Consider the following 15,514-nt stretch of genomic DNA (forward strand, 5'->3'; position numbering starts at 1 on the left):
ATGTTGAATATTATATCATACCACATTAATAACACAAGGCAATATATTTGATTACTTGGCATAACTTGACATACACTGGATTTGTGGCACTTTTGATCATCAATACAAAGGTTAAAAAAGTTGTTGTCAGGTTCAAACACTGATGACATCTATTAAACAAGACAAGAGGCAAAGAATTAAACAGAGACAGAATTCAATTTTGGACTCAATTGAGGAGAGTCGCCTGTACACCGTACCCTTGCACAGTTTCTCAGCACGCTCTGGCGAAAGATTGTACTCCTCCTTCTTTATTTGACTTTCTCCGACCACATGACCACAGCTGCTTCCAGAGGGAAGTGGGTCGTAAACAGCGTTGCCTATGGTTACCGAACAGTTCAAAAGAAGAGGTCATAAAATAGTTAAAAAAGACGTTCGTAAAACAGTTCAAAAAGGAGTTTCAAGAAGAGATCGCCTGGAGGGGAGTCTGGTCTTGCTTCCTCTCCGCTTTGAAGTCCTTGGGTTAGAACAATATCTTTCTGTTGATTACCATACATGAAAGAAAACAGAACACCTTCATTTTGCTTCCCCCCCTACACAGTGGAGTTTTACGAGCCTTAATCTTGGTAGGTTCCAAAGACAGCTTTTGTCTTCTCACCGGGCACTCAAATGTAACACAAAGTTTTTGTGATAACTTAGAAACAATTATTCTAACAGTTGTGCATTTTGAAACTTTTCTTGATGTAAACAGTTTGTACACCCCTGCTGAAACCCTTTCTATAGATTCAGTGTATGTTTATGAAAGAAGGTGTAACTGAACTAGAACCGAATCTGTTGTTTGACACACATCCTGTGTTTGATCCGCTACAGAGTTCTTGGACAAGAACGACATGTCGCTGGCTTCAGCGGTATTTGCCGCCTCGTCTCACACTTTCCCTATCGCCATCATGCAGGTGGCCAGCAGCATGCACAAGGAGGAGTACCTGCTATGTTTTCATGGTGGGTGCACACAGCCACAGCAACACTACGCTTTGTAGTCAACTCATACATAAATACGGTGGCACCTGTTTATGTCCGCAACACGTCTTAGTCCAGGGGTTCTTAACCTTTTTTGACCTCGGGGCCTAACTTTTTCACTACAGAGCGGTCTGGGGCACACTCAAATATTAACACTGGATTGGTAATCTTACCCTTATTTTTAATCACGTTAAAATAATGTAATCAAACCTATTCACAGTTTACAACCTTGTCAAGTTATATGAAAGCATGTGTTAGTCACAATGATTATTTTTTTATTTAACACATAAATCTCAGGCTTAGGTCAGGCTGATTAGAAAATTAAGTACTTATCAAATACACAAAGATAAGACTCAAGAATAACTGACAAAAAAGTAACATACAATTATGTTGTGCTAAAAGACATAAACAAAATAACAATAAATAAGTTTCTTAGCTGAACTCTCAATAAAATAAAGTGCAAATGAAAACACAGCTTCACCATTTTAGTCATAATTTTGGCACTTAAAGGGGAACTGCGCTTTTTCTGGAATTTTTCTTCACAATCATGAAAGACAAGAACACTCATGTTATAATAAATAATAATAATATTAATAATAAAAACGCGGCTAATAGTAGTCACCGTTGTAGCTTTAAAAGTCCTCAAAAACAACTTCAAAACCCTCCATCAACGTTTGATATACACACTGCAAGTATATATATAATGTAGTAACAGACACCTTCATAACAATATGTACAATATACACACTGCAAGTATATATATAATGTAGTAACAGACACCTTCATAACAATATGTAATATGTACAATATACACACTGCAAGTATATATATAATGTAGTAACAGACACTTTCATAACAATATGTAATGTGTACAATATACACACTGCAAGTATATATATAATGTAGTAACAGACACCTTCATTAACAATATGTAATGTGTACAATATACACACTGCAAGTATATATATAATGTAGTAACAGACACCTTCATAACAATATGTAATATGTACAATATACACACTGCAAGTATATATATATAATGTAGTAACAGACACCTTCATAACAATATGTAATATGTACAATATACACACTGCAAGTATATATATAATGTAGTAACAGACACCTTCATTAACAATATGTAATATGTACAATATACACACTGCAAGTATATATATATAATGTAGTAACAGACACCTTCATAACAATATGTAATATGTACAATACACACACTGCAAGTATATATATATATAATGTAGTAACAGACACCATCACAATATGTACAATATACACGCTGCAAGTATATATATAATGTAGTAACAGACACCTTCATTAACAATATGTAATATGTGCAATATACACACTGCAAGTATATGTACAATGTAGTAACAGACACCTTCATAACAATATGTAATATGTAAAATATACACACTGCAAGTATATATATAATGTAGTAACAGACACCTTCATAACTATGTAATATGTACAATATACACACTGCAAGTATATATATATAATGTAGTAACAGACACCTTCATAACTATGTAATATGTACAATATACACACTGCAAGTATATATATAATGTAGTAACAGACACTTTCATAACAATATGTAATATGTACAATATACACACTGCAAGTATATATATAATGTAGTAACAGACACCTTCATAACAATATGTAATATGTACAATATACACACTGCAAGTATATATATAATGTAGTAACAGACACCTTCATTAACAATATGTAATATGTACAATATACACACTGCAAGTATATATACAATGTAGTAACAGACACCTTCATAACTGTGTAATATGTACAATATACACACGGCAAGTATATATATATAATGTTGTAACAGACACTTTCATAACAATATGTAATATGTACAATATACACACTGCAAGTATATATATAATGTAGTAACAGACACCTTCATAACTATGTAATATGTACAATATACACACTGCAAGTGTATATATAAATAATGTAGTAACAGACACTTTCATAACAATATGTAATATGTACAATATACACACTGAAAGTATATATATAATGTAGTAACAGATACTTTCATAACAATATGTAATATGTACAATATTTACCGTATTTTGGTTATTTTATGCATTACCGGAACTTCTATCCTCATTATTTCCGTTTCCATAGCAACGCACTCCCGGCAAGTAATATGTGTTCCTACTTCCGCAAACACCTCACGCTCACCTGCTCCCGGTCACTAATCAGAGAGCTATTTATTCCTGCCTCTCGCCACACTCTGGCTGTTTTGTTTGCTGCTTGGTTATCTTTGCTTCTTGTTGCTAAGTTTATATCCTGTTTTTGTATTCTTGCCTTGTTTTGGTAATAAACCATTTTTCCTACCTGCACGCTGCTTCTGAAAGTCCAGCTGCATCTTGGGGAAACGACCAGCGCATAAGCATGCGTAACATATACATCCGGTTGAAGACACAACACAGGAAGTACATTTTCAACCGCAGCAACGGCAGTGAGCGAACTTGTCCAAAAGATGTCGCCATTGCACAAACAATAACACACCATTTCAATGTCTCCATTGGGGTAATATGAAGACTGTTGAATACAAAACAGTATGACCTTTAGCAAAGAAAAATCCATAAATTAGCCGCACCGTTTTATAAACCGCAGGATTCAAAGCATGGGAAAAAAGTAGCGGCTTTTAGTCCGAAAAATACAGTAGTCAATATGTAATGTGTACTGTATCAATCCACTATATATTTTGGACTTGACTCCACTTAACTCCCGACATCGCAACATTTTGTCATCTTCCAGAGTTTGGAGTGTTTGTGGACACGTACGGGCGAAGGAGCCGCACCGAGGACATCAAGTGGAGTCACCTGCCTTTGTCCTTTGGTAAATGCAAGGAATGAACCCATGTTGTTGAATGTAGTGCAGTACTTGACTATGTTCTGTGGTGCAGCCTACAGAGAGCCCTATTTGTTTGTCACCTACTTCAACTCACTGGATGTCATTGAGGTTCAGGGACACTCTGCTTTGGGGTGAGTGCCAGTGGACACCAAATCCCATTTAACATCACTTGGAGTAGGGCTGCCCAAACCTTTAGGCCGCATACTGAAAAGCTTGAAATGATGTAAGGGTCACTTTATCACATTTTGTACATATTGGGCCTGATCTACTCAGATCCAAATAACAAGTGCTAAAGAGTGTGCGCAAACAATACAATTGAGTGTATCATTAGTGGGCGTGTTGCGGCTGTGTGTGTAACAAGTGCACAAGTGGTGCAGCCGCCCTATTTAAATGGCATTTTTGTGTGTGTACCGGCTGTCACCATGGAGACACTTATTTCCCTCGACATTTATGGCATCATGTGGTCCAGCCTGTGGCGTTTCGTCATGTTGTTGACATGCGGCACACAAATATGTACAGTATTTATCACCTTTTCTTGGTCATATTGAAGGGCGAACAGAACATATTTTTAGCACACTGTGTAATGCATATTTTTTTCTATAGGAAATATGTTGGTAATAATATATCTCCTATATGAAACGCAACCCTAGACCAGGGGTCGGCAACCCAAAATGTTGAAAAAACCATATTGGACCAAAAATACAAAAAAAAAAATCTGTCTGGAGCCGCAAAAAATTAAAAGCCATATAACATACAGATAGTGTGTCATGAGATATAAATTAAATTAAGATGACTTAAAGGAAACTAAATGAGCTCAAATATACCTACAAACGAGGCATAATGATGCAATATGTACATATAGTTAGCCTAAATAGCATGTTAGCATCGATTAGCTTGCAGTCATGCAGTGACCAAATATGTCTGATTAGCACTCCACACAAGTCAATAACATCAACAAAACTCACCTTTGTGCACTCATGCACAACGTTAAAAAGTTTGGTGGACAAAATGGGACAGAAAAAGAAGTGGCATAAAACACGTCCTAGAAAGTCGGAGAAAGTTATACATGTAAACAAACTAAGGTGAGTTCAAGGACCGCCAAAATTAGTAGGACAAAACGGCGCTCGCCAAATACTCGAATCAGTGAAGCATGTTTAATATAAACAGTGTGATTTATAACAATTAGGGAGGTTTGTGTCATGTTTGTCCTCCTACAGAAACCATACTAAAACAAAAAATATATTTTTTACCCCTCATCTTATTAAATAAATGATAAATGGGTTATACTTGTATAGCGCTTTTCTACCTTCAAGGTACTCAAAGCGCTTTGACAGTATTTCCACATTCACCCATTCACACACACATTCACACACGGGAGCTGCCATGCAAGGCGCTAACCAGCAGCCATCAGGAGCAAGGGTGAAGTGTCTTGCCCAAGGACACAACGGACGTGACTAGGATGGTAGAAGGTGGGGATTGAACCCCAGTAACCAGCAACCTTCCGATTGCTGGCACAGCCACTCTACCAACTTCGCCACGCCGTCCGTTATTCCATTTTTCATACATTTTTGAAAAAGGTCCAGAGAGCCACTAGGGCGGCGCTAAAGAGCCGCATGCGGCTCTAGAGCCCCGGGTTGCCGACCCCTGCCCTAGACCAAAATGAATCAATTGAATTAGTTTTAATCAGCCCCTTAAAGGCCTACTGAAATGCGATTTTTTTATTTAAACGGGGATAGCAGGTCCATTCTATGTGTCATACTTGATCATTTCGCGATATTGCCATATTTTTGCTGAAAGGATTCAGTAGAGAACATCGACGATAAAGTTCGCAACTTTTGGTCGCTGATAAAAAAGCCTTGCCTGTATCGGAAGTAGCGTGACGTCACCGGTTGTGGAGCTCTTCACATCTGCACATTGTTTACAATCATAGCCACCAGCAGCGAGAGCGATTCGGACCGAGAAAGCGACGATTTCCCCATTAATTTGAGCGAGGATGAAAGATTCGTGGATGAGGAAAGTGAGAGTGAAGGACTAAAGGGCAGTGGAAGCGATTCAGATAGGGAAGATGCTGTGAGAGGCGGGTGGGACCTGATATTCAGCTGGGAATGACTAAAACAGTAAATAAACACAAGACATATATATACTCTATTAGCCACAACACAACCAGGCTTATATTTAATATGCCACAAATTAATCCGCATAACAAACACCTCCCCCCTCCCGTCCATATAACCCGCCAATACAAATCAAACACCCGCACAACACATTCAATCCCACAGCCAGCAACATTCTGGTTGCGTACTCACGGTACCGCGTCTGCATATCCAACTCAAAGTCCTCCTGGTAAAAGTCTCTGTTGTCCCAGTTTTCCACAGGCCAATGGTAAAGCTTGACTGTCATCATTCGGGAATGTAAACAATGAAACACCGGCTACGTATTTGTGTTGCTGCAACCGGCCGCTAATACACCGCTTCCCACCTACAGCTTTCTTCTTTGCTGTCTCCATTGTTCATTGAACAAATTGCAGAAGATTCACCAACACAGATGTCCAGAATACTGTGGAATTTTGCGATGAAAACAGACGACTTAATAGCTGGCCACAATGCTGTCCCAAAATGTCCTCTACAATCCGTGACGTCACGTGCAGGCGTCATCATACCGAAACGTTTTCAGCAGGATATTTCACGGGAAATTTAAAATTGCACTTTAGTAGTCTAACCCGGCCGTATTGGCATATGTTGCAATGTTAAGATTTCATCATTGATGTATAAACTATCAGACTGCGTGGTCGGTAGTAGTGGGTTTCAGTAGGCCTTTAAGTCATTCAGCAGCTATACAACTATAAAATTATATTGCTCAATAGACAATATGTCTGATATTTTTGTTTCTGACTGTCCACATATGTTGACACACAGCTGCAGAATTATCTGTCCATCATATGGCTGTGCAGAGGCGATCTCCTCCTTTCTTGCAGCCATTTGTGCGTAACAGTGCAAGTTTGCACGTACTTTATTACCGTGCTAAATATAGAAGCAAAACAACGTTCGCAAAACAGTTTTGCAGATCACCAGCATATATTCTGCTATTCATGAAGACAGACACGCTAAATGGATTGTCTTCTCTATTTTTCCTCAATTAAGAGACGCAATCCTCTGCGCACAAGTTTCGTAGATCAACTTTGTGTGTGCTGTCAAGTTTGCACGTCTTTTAATACAAGCAAACTTTTAGTAGATCAGGCCCTAAAGATTCTAAAACGCAATGTTAAAGTTAAAAGTTAAAGTACCAATGATTGTCACACACACACACTAGGTGTGGCGAAATTATCCTCTGGATTTGACCCATCACCCTTGATCACCCCCTGGGAGGTGAGGGGAGCAGTGGGCAGCAGCGGTGGCCGCGCCCGGGGATCATTTTTGGTGATTTAACCCCAAATTCCAACCCTTGATGCTGAGTGCCAAGCAGGGAGGTAATGAGTCCCATTTTTATAGTCTTTGGTATGACTAGGCCGGGCTTTGAACTCACGACCTACCGATCTCAGGGCGGACACTCTAACCACTAGGCCAATGTGTGTACTAAGTTATTTTAACTTTGTGTTATAGTTGACAAAACAAATGAATAATATCGCTCTATAATAATTACTTCAATGTATTTTGCAATATGCTGATGGCCAGTAGAAAATTAGCGGCTGGCCTCTGAATGGCACGTTTGGACACACCTGACATCAAGCTTCTGTTTCACACACCTGCTCTTGCTCCCAGTCCTTCAGTGTTGGCCCACCTGGACATCCCCAGCCCCCGCTATCTGGGCCCAGCCATCTCCTCCGGGGCCATTTATCTGGCCTCGTCCTACCAGAACAAGCTGCGGGTCATCTGCTGTAAGGGAAGTCTGATCAGGGAGTCTGGAGAGCTGCAGAGGACCGGCTCCAACAGAGGGTTTGTTTCCTCCTTAAGTCATTCCAATGTAACTAGAGTAGTTGTGTTCGGCGATGGATTCCAATAACTTGGACTCTCTCCACTCTCCACGTGTTGGTTTTGATCAGAGGGAGAATAAACTTTGTCAGACACTCTTTTCAATATTCAATCTGTTACATTTATTGCATCAACACAATGACATGTACTTCAGAGGCTCTCTGAGTTGTTGTCAAAACAGTCACCACACATGTGGGCTTGAGTGAAGGCAAGAACCCCCGATAGTCAATTTATCTTGTAGCAGGTTGGGGGAGTTTTATGATGCACGGCTTTCCTCTCCAGTCTTAGTGAGTCACTGTTTGTTGATCTCATCTGCCTCTTTATTGGTTTATTGCTGTATCTTTTGAGTCAAGTATTATTCATCATCATGGTTGCCATGCCAATCAATCAATTGTTAATCTCAAAAAGTCTTGACCTTGCTCATATCCCTCTTTGCACCTCCTCAGCTCATTTAATTGTTTAACAACAGGAAATCCCAGTCCGTCCTGAATGTTACTCTAAGTTTTCAGTCTGCAACAATTCAACAGAGATTCATTGCACAAACAGTTGTAAGCATAGTATCGTCTATGTTAACCTATTATGCATGAATATTCAATAAGGATCATCAATATATAAGCAACATTGAAATACATTCTAAGCCAACCTTTATAACGCATTAATATCTAATAAGCAATCCCAAAAATACTTCTAAATCATAACAGTTGTAAGTCCAACTGCACAAGCTACATAAAGACAACCCAGATGAAAGGGTAAAGACAGCCTGTCAGGTTCAAACACTGATGACATCTATTAAACAAGACAAGAAGCAAAGAATCAAACAGAGACAGAATTAAATTTGGACTCAATTGAGGACCTGTAACCTCTTAAAGTGTCTTAGCACGCTCTGGCGAAAGATTGTACGCCAGCTCTTTTTATTTGGATTTTCCTCTTTTACATGACAACAGCTGTTTCTAAAGGAATGGGGAGTATGTAAACAGTCATTGTTTTCGGTCACATTAACACTAAAGAAAAAGATGCCTCGGGCTTGGGCCGGTCTTGGATTCAGCTTGAACAGGTCTTCCATGACAATAGATAACCCCCATCCCGTCTCCTCCCATCGTACACATTGGCATTTTCCAAGCCTTTGCTTGGTGCAACAAAGACAGCCTCTTGTCTGTTCATTGGGAACTCAGAGAACGGAAAGTTTTTTGAGAATTTGCATACAATTTTTCTGACACAGCCCTCTTAAAGTGACATAGATATTGTGCCATGTATGACCTATAAAGTATATAGTTTTAGTCTTACTTCTTGCCCAAATTCCAGTAACAGTTGGCCAAAATTCAACTCTGTCAACCGCTTGTTCTGTTGCTTGTGTATATAAGTAGTGCTTGCTTGTGTATATAAGCTGTCTGCTACACTTCTCCAATATTGTGGTTGTCATTGAATCGTTGTGTCCATATTGCCATACTATAAATATTACTCAAATTGGACAAGTGTAGGCTTCATATTAAATACAGGGTTCGTATGGTGGCTTAAAAACCTTGAAAATGCTTGGATTTTAATGTTGTGTTTTCAAGGTTTGAAAAATGCTAGAATTTTGGGTGGAGTGCTTGTAAATGCGTGGACATGTTCATCATATTTCTCGGCAGTCTGACTCAATAGGCTAATTATTGTCAGGTTCAAACACTGATGACATCTATTAAACAAGACAAGAGGCAAAGAATTAAACAGAGACAGAATTCAATTTGGACTCAATTGAGGAGAAACGCCTGGACACACTGTACTCTTGTACAGTCTCCAGCACGCTCTGCCAAAAGATTGCACTCCTCCTTCTTTATTTGACTTTCTCCGACCACCTGACCACCGCTTCCACTTCCAGAGGGAATGGTTACAGAATAGTTCAAAAGAAGAGGTCGTAAAAAAAGTTCAAAAAGAGTTCCATAAAATAGTTCAAAGAGAGTTCATTAAATACTTCAAAAAGAGGTCCATAAAATAGTTCAAAAAGAGTTTGTAAAATACTTCAAAAAGAGGTCGTAAAATACTTCAAAAAGAGGTCGTCTGGAAATTGGGCAGATCCTTGGTTTTCTCCGCTTTGAAGTCCTTGGGTTAGAACAATATCTTTCTGTTGATTACCATACATGAGAGAACACAGGAACACCTTCATCTTGCTTCCCCCCCTACACAGTGGAGTTTTACGAGCCTTACTCTTGGTAGGTTTCAAAGTCAGCTTTTGTCTTCTTGTCAGGAACGCAATGTAATACAAAGTTTTTGTGATAATTTAAAAACAATTATTCTAACAATTATAAAATGGAAAGAAATAACTGTCCATCATGCCGGGAGGTTGTCGTTTTAAAGAACATTGGATGGGAAATGACGAATACAAACTTTGGATAAAACGTGGACCAAATCCAGGTGTAGCCTGCTGCAAAGTATGCAAAAAGGAAATCCAACATGGTTCGATGTATTTTTTGCTCTACTTAACTTGTCTGACTACCTCAGTGAAAGCAAACAAGTTACATTTTGTCGTTTTGGTTAATTGCATTAAAATGGTTACATTATTGGACTTGTTTGTACTGTGAAGGTCATGTAATGTATAATGTGTGACCTTTTTCACAACTTAGACCTGAGTTCATATGAATGATTTTGTAGTTTTTACACAACATGGTTGTATGCATTTTTTGCTCTATTTTCGTTGTCTACTTAACTTGTCTGGCTAACTCAGTGAAAGCAAAAAAAGTTAACTTTTGTTAATTTGTTATCATAGCCACAGTTATAAGGCTAGATATGCTTAATGAAAGGTGACTGAGGTGTTGTGATACAAACAAAATATTTTCCTTTAATTTATTATCCTTATATTAATGTGGAACAGTTTTGTTAATAAATGAGTGAAATTGACATTTGGAGGATGCGTGTATTTATATCACATTATGCAGTTTACAGGCACAAATACGGTGTGAATCAATCCGTGCTGTTCCATGTCATTGAGTGCTGTAAGTAAGAAAAAGAACAAGAAAACTGAAAAACACAAATGGAGACACGTTTGCAAACACCAATGACATTGAATAGTCACACCGCTTCATTTTCTATGCCCCATTCAGTTAGTGATAACTGCTGGTTCAATGTTAGGCTTAGGTTTTTAGCAGATTTTCCATATTTTTCCTACAGACAGCATTTGGTGACCTCAAAAAACAAGGCTATGGATTGATTCACACTGGCCTTTTGAAGGGTACTGGAAAAACTGGAAAATTGATCTTGAAAGTCTTTAAAAAGTGCTTGAATTTGGCCATGGAAAAGTACGAACCCCGTAAATAAATTTACAGCGGTAGGCAGCTCAACTTACGAACGAACACGTTGCGTTCCACGAACGAGCTTGTAACTCAAAACGCTATTGAAATAAATTGAAATCCATTTAATCCATGTTTGGTGCTCCGAAAACACTACAAGTTTAATGCCTTTTAGAAAGGGTGTACAATGGATTGTACTACGCAATAACTAAAGTAGTTTTGTGAAATATCGTAATAATATTGTTCCGCATTTAACTTGGAAAGCAGACTTTTGTGTCTCCCATGGGTTGCATCTTCGTTGTTGGAAAGAAGGAAATCATTGTTTATGTTCGACATTTACATGTTTGTGCACCAGAAGTAATACTCCACCGTCCAGTTTGTTGAGTCAGGACTAGACAGAACATATTGAAACACGTTAAACAGCATCTGCAGCTTCTCAATATTTTCATGGTTAAATGTTCGTCGACGCTGGCTGCAGCTTGTGTGATGCAATCCAGCAGGAAATGTTTTTAATGTTTTGTTTCTCTGATTCGGTCGTCCTCTTTTTTTTCCTCCTCTGCACTAACTTTCTTAGTTCCGGTGGTTGGAGGGCAGGATTGTGTCGATCTCTAAGTGGCGTTCAAACAAAAATTATGTTTCTCGGGTTGACTTTTTATTGCTCAAATGGCACAACTCTGTGACAAATACTGTTTCAACCAACGGCGGGTTGGGTTCGTAAACTCAACCAACCAAAGTAAGTGAAGTGAATTATATTTATATAGCGCTTTTTCTCTAGCGACTCAAAGTGCTTTACATTGAGAAAACCCATTATCTACTGCAGTGTTTTTCAACCGTTTTTTGAGCCAAGGCACATTTTTTGCGTTAAAAAAAATCAGTAGGCACACCACCAGCAGGAATCATTCAAAAACTAAACTTAGTTGACAGTAAAAAGTTGTCACAATTGTTGGATATGAATTCAAACCATAATCAAGCATGCATCACTATAGCTCTTGTCTCAATGTAGGTGTAATTTCCTGTAGCAGTTTCATGTCTTCCTTTGAGCGATATTTCCCGCATCTATTTGTTTTTATCCTTCTTATTGGGGACATTGTCGATTGTCTTGTCATGTTCGGATGTACATTGTGGACGCCATCTTTTCTCCACAGCAAGTCTTTGCTGTCGTCCAGCATTCTGTTTTTGTTTACTTTGGAGCCAGTTCAATTTTAGTTTCGTTCTGCATCGTCTTCCCTAAGCTTCAATGCCTTTTCTTAGGGGCACTCACCTTTTGTTTATTTTTTGTTTAAGCATTAGATACCCTCTTACCGCTCTACCATCTGAGCCACGCCACCCCAAAGTAAGATTAAGATAGATGTTTGATTCTTTGGTTTGAGCAGTTTTCTTGTTCAAGCCCTCTCCAATCTGACCTGAGAAGAGTATTTGTTGGATTTGGAGGCCAAATGGGATGTTGTCCTCTGTTGTGGTCCTCCAGGAGTCCCACTAAGCGAGGCCCTCCCACCTACACAGAGCACATCACAAAGCGCTTGACCTCGGGGCCCGGCAGCCATGATGGTCTGCATCGAGAGCCCAGCACCCCTCACCGCTACCGCGAGGGACGCACCGAGTTCAGACGGGACAAGTCTCCGGCCCGCCCCTTGGACAGAGAGAAGTCGCCCGGCAGAGTGCTGGACAGCCGCAGAGAGAGATCTCCTGGGAGGTTTGGGGACAGCAATCGACTCCATGCTGGTTCTGTGCGGACGCAGCTGGCACCAGTAAACAAGGTACTGTTTGGATAAAAGCAATTCAAATGGTAACACTTTAGTATGGGGAACATATTCACCATTAATTACTAGCTTATTAACATGCAAATTAGTAACATATTGGCTCTTAATTAGTCATTATTAAGTACTTATTAATGCTTTATTCTGCATGGCCTTATTATACAACCAGTAAGCCATTAACTAAGAGTCTTCCCTCAATAACCTCAGAATTATTGCTTATTAGTGTCAGGTTCAAACACTGATGACATCTATTAAACAGGACAAGAAGCAAAGAATTAAACAGAGACAGAATTCAATCCGGCTCAATCTGAGGAGAGTCGCCTGGACACTGAATGATAACACAAAAACCTTTCTTCCACTCATGCATGGTCGAGTGGCCAAAAAGCTCAATTTTGGTCTCATCACTCCAAATGACTTTGTTCCAGAAGTTTTGAGGCTTGTCTCTGTGCTGTTTGGCGTAATCTAAGCGGGATACTTTGTGACATTTGCGCAGAAATGGCTTTCTTCTGGCGACTCGACCATGCAGCCCATTTTTCTTCAAGTGCCTCCTTATTGTGCATCTTGAAACAGCCACACCACAATTTTTCAGAGAGTCCTGTATTTCAGCTGAAGTTATTTGTGGATTTTTCTTTGCATCTCGAACAACTTTCCTGGCAGTTGTGGCTGAAATCTTTTGCTGGTCGACCTGAATCCCTCATTTCCCACTTCTTAATCAGCGTTTGAACACTGCTGATTGGCATTCTCAATTCCTTGGATATCTTTTTATACCCCTTTCCTGTTTTATGCAGTTCAATTACCTTTTCTCGCAGATCCTTTGACAATTCTTTTGCCTTCCCCATGACTCAGAATCCAGAAACATGTGTGCAGCACTGGATGAAAGATGCAATGGTCTGTCAGAAGCCCAGAAACTCACTGACCTTTTATACGCACACATTAATTACAAACAAACAGGTCACAGGTGAGGATTGGAACCTTGATTAGCCATTCAAACCTGTTTGTGTCAACTTGTGTGCATGTTATCAGATCAAAGTCACTGGGGTATGTAAACTTTGGATCAGGGTCATTTGGGTACTTTCTTTTGTCATTTTGATTTAAAAAGAGTAAACACAGTTGTTTGCCAATAAATAGCTCCACACAACCGAAGAAAGGTTTTTGTGTTATCATTCATATTCTCCGAAGAATGGCCAAAAAATCATCAATTCTCCCCAGGTTATGTAAACTTATGAACACGACAGTACGTGATCATTTCAATCAAACAAGTGCTAACTAGTTTTGTATCATGACTTTGACTTTGTATAATCTATTGACAATGTACTTTTCCCCTCTTGTCGTCTCGCAGGTGTGGGATCAGTCATCAGTGTGAGAGGTTGCTCCTCGTGAAAAGGCCAGTAGTGACTTATTGCTCGACCGTCGGCCATCTTGCCTGACACGGTGCGACATCCTCATTCGACCACACCGACCCGACACGTGCTTCTGGGGGGCAATGCGAGTCTTAACGCTAGATGGGAATAAATGTACATAACGCAGCCAAAAGTTTTTATAAAGGGAAAAAGTCGGCCAGCAAAGCCATGTCTATTTTTTTTAGACTTTCTAAACATGTTGCAGGAAGACTAGACGTTTTGAAAATGACGAGATTGCATTTACGGCCACGAGGGAGGCGACACTTTGCACATGAAGTTGGACGTGAACAGGATGTTTTTTCTTTGCTGAATCTCCTTTCTATCAAGTCGTTTTTGCTTCTGGTTTGATTGACAGCTGTTATCTTTGTAGAAGACTTCTAACAACGTTGTTGTTTCTAGAGTGCAGCTTGCTCCGATTAGTGCGCTGCTGCTGCTTCTTCTGATACACGCGTCCTGTGTCTGTGCTGTGAGGTCAAGTCCAGTAGATGTCAAAGGTCAGTTCCAGTGTCGTTTCTTTCTAGACCGCCTCCAGCCGTCACATCAGCCAGCATGACGCTTTTTGGGTCTTGATTCTTTCTCTTGGTCGTTATTTTCCGTCGCTGAAGGTTTGCATTCAATAAAAGGTTCATGTTAACCTTAAAAAAATGTTTGTTATTTTTGTAGACGGGAGAAACCGGAGTGTGGTCCTGCAAGTCTTTTCAGTTCTGGTAGCAGGATTCCAGTGGTTCTTTATTGGCAGAACAAAAGAAGGACAACAACGAGCAAAGAATCGACAGGAAAAATCAGGCAAGAGAAAAAATAATGGGATAAACTAGTAAAGTTGTACCTGCATTTTTGTTTCTACACTGCAAAAAGTCAGTGTTCAAAAACAAGGAAAAAAATAATAAAAATTAGGGGTATTTTACTTGAATTAAGCAAAATTATCTGCCAATAGAACAAGAAAATTTGGCTTCTCAAGATTTTCCAAAACAAGTAAAATTAGCTAACCTCAATGAACCCAAAAATACCTTAAAATAAGTATATTCTTACTAATAACAACTGTACTACTATATGAGTATGCATTTTCTATGTTTTCATTGAAAATAAAACAGCAAAGTCCATTTGGCTGTCATCTGTTTTAATTATGAGACACAATTGTGTCAAAGTCATGCTTTTTTTTTCATGCTTGAAGTAAGAAATGATGACTTTAAAAAAGTAGTTTTATACTTGTGAGTGTTGATGACACAGCT

General features: G+C 39.2%; 1 protein-coding gene across 5 annotated transcripts in view; it reads left to right on the forward strand.

Moving 5' to 3' along the window:
• LOC133652599 (citron rho-interacting kinase) overlaps positions 1 to 15,206 on the forward strand; it is a 156,223-nt gene extending 141,017 nt beyond the window's left edge. For 3 of the 5 annotated variants that reach the window (XM_062051534.1, XM_062051532.1, XM_062051537.1), the window contains 6 exons: positions 847 to 975; positions 3,802 to 3,882; positions 3,950 to 4,028; positions 7,656 to 7,829; positions 12,597 to 12,885; positions 14,225 to 15,204. In XM_062051534.1, the coding sequence (XP_061907518.1) occupies positions 847 to 975; positions 3,802 to 3,882; positions 3,950 to 4,028; positions 7,656 to 7,829; positions 12,597 to 12,885; positions 14,225 to 14,248 (776 nt within the window). In that variant the 3' untranslated portion in view covers positions 14,249 to 15,204. Of the gene's footprint in view, positions 1 to 846; positions 976 to 3,801; positions 3,883 to 3,949; positions 4,029 to 7,655; positions 7,830 to 12,596; positions 12,886 to 14,224 lie in introns of all 5 variants that reach the window. The other 2 variants (XM_062051535.1, XM_062051536.1) reach the window with 2 other exon arrangements.
• Positions 15,207 to 15,514: the final 308 nt, after the last annotated feature.

This window comes from Entelurus aequoreus, linkage group LG06 (assembly GCF_033978785.1).
Source record: "Entelurus aequoreus isolate RoL-2023_Sb linkage group LG06, RoL_Eaeq_v1.1, whole genome shotgun sequence".
Classification (NCBI taxonomy): domain Eukaryota; kingdom Metazoa; phylum Chordata; class Actinopteri; order Syngnathiformes; family Syngnathidae; genus Entelurus; species Entelurus aequoreus.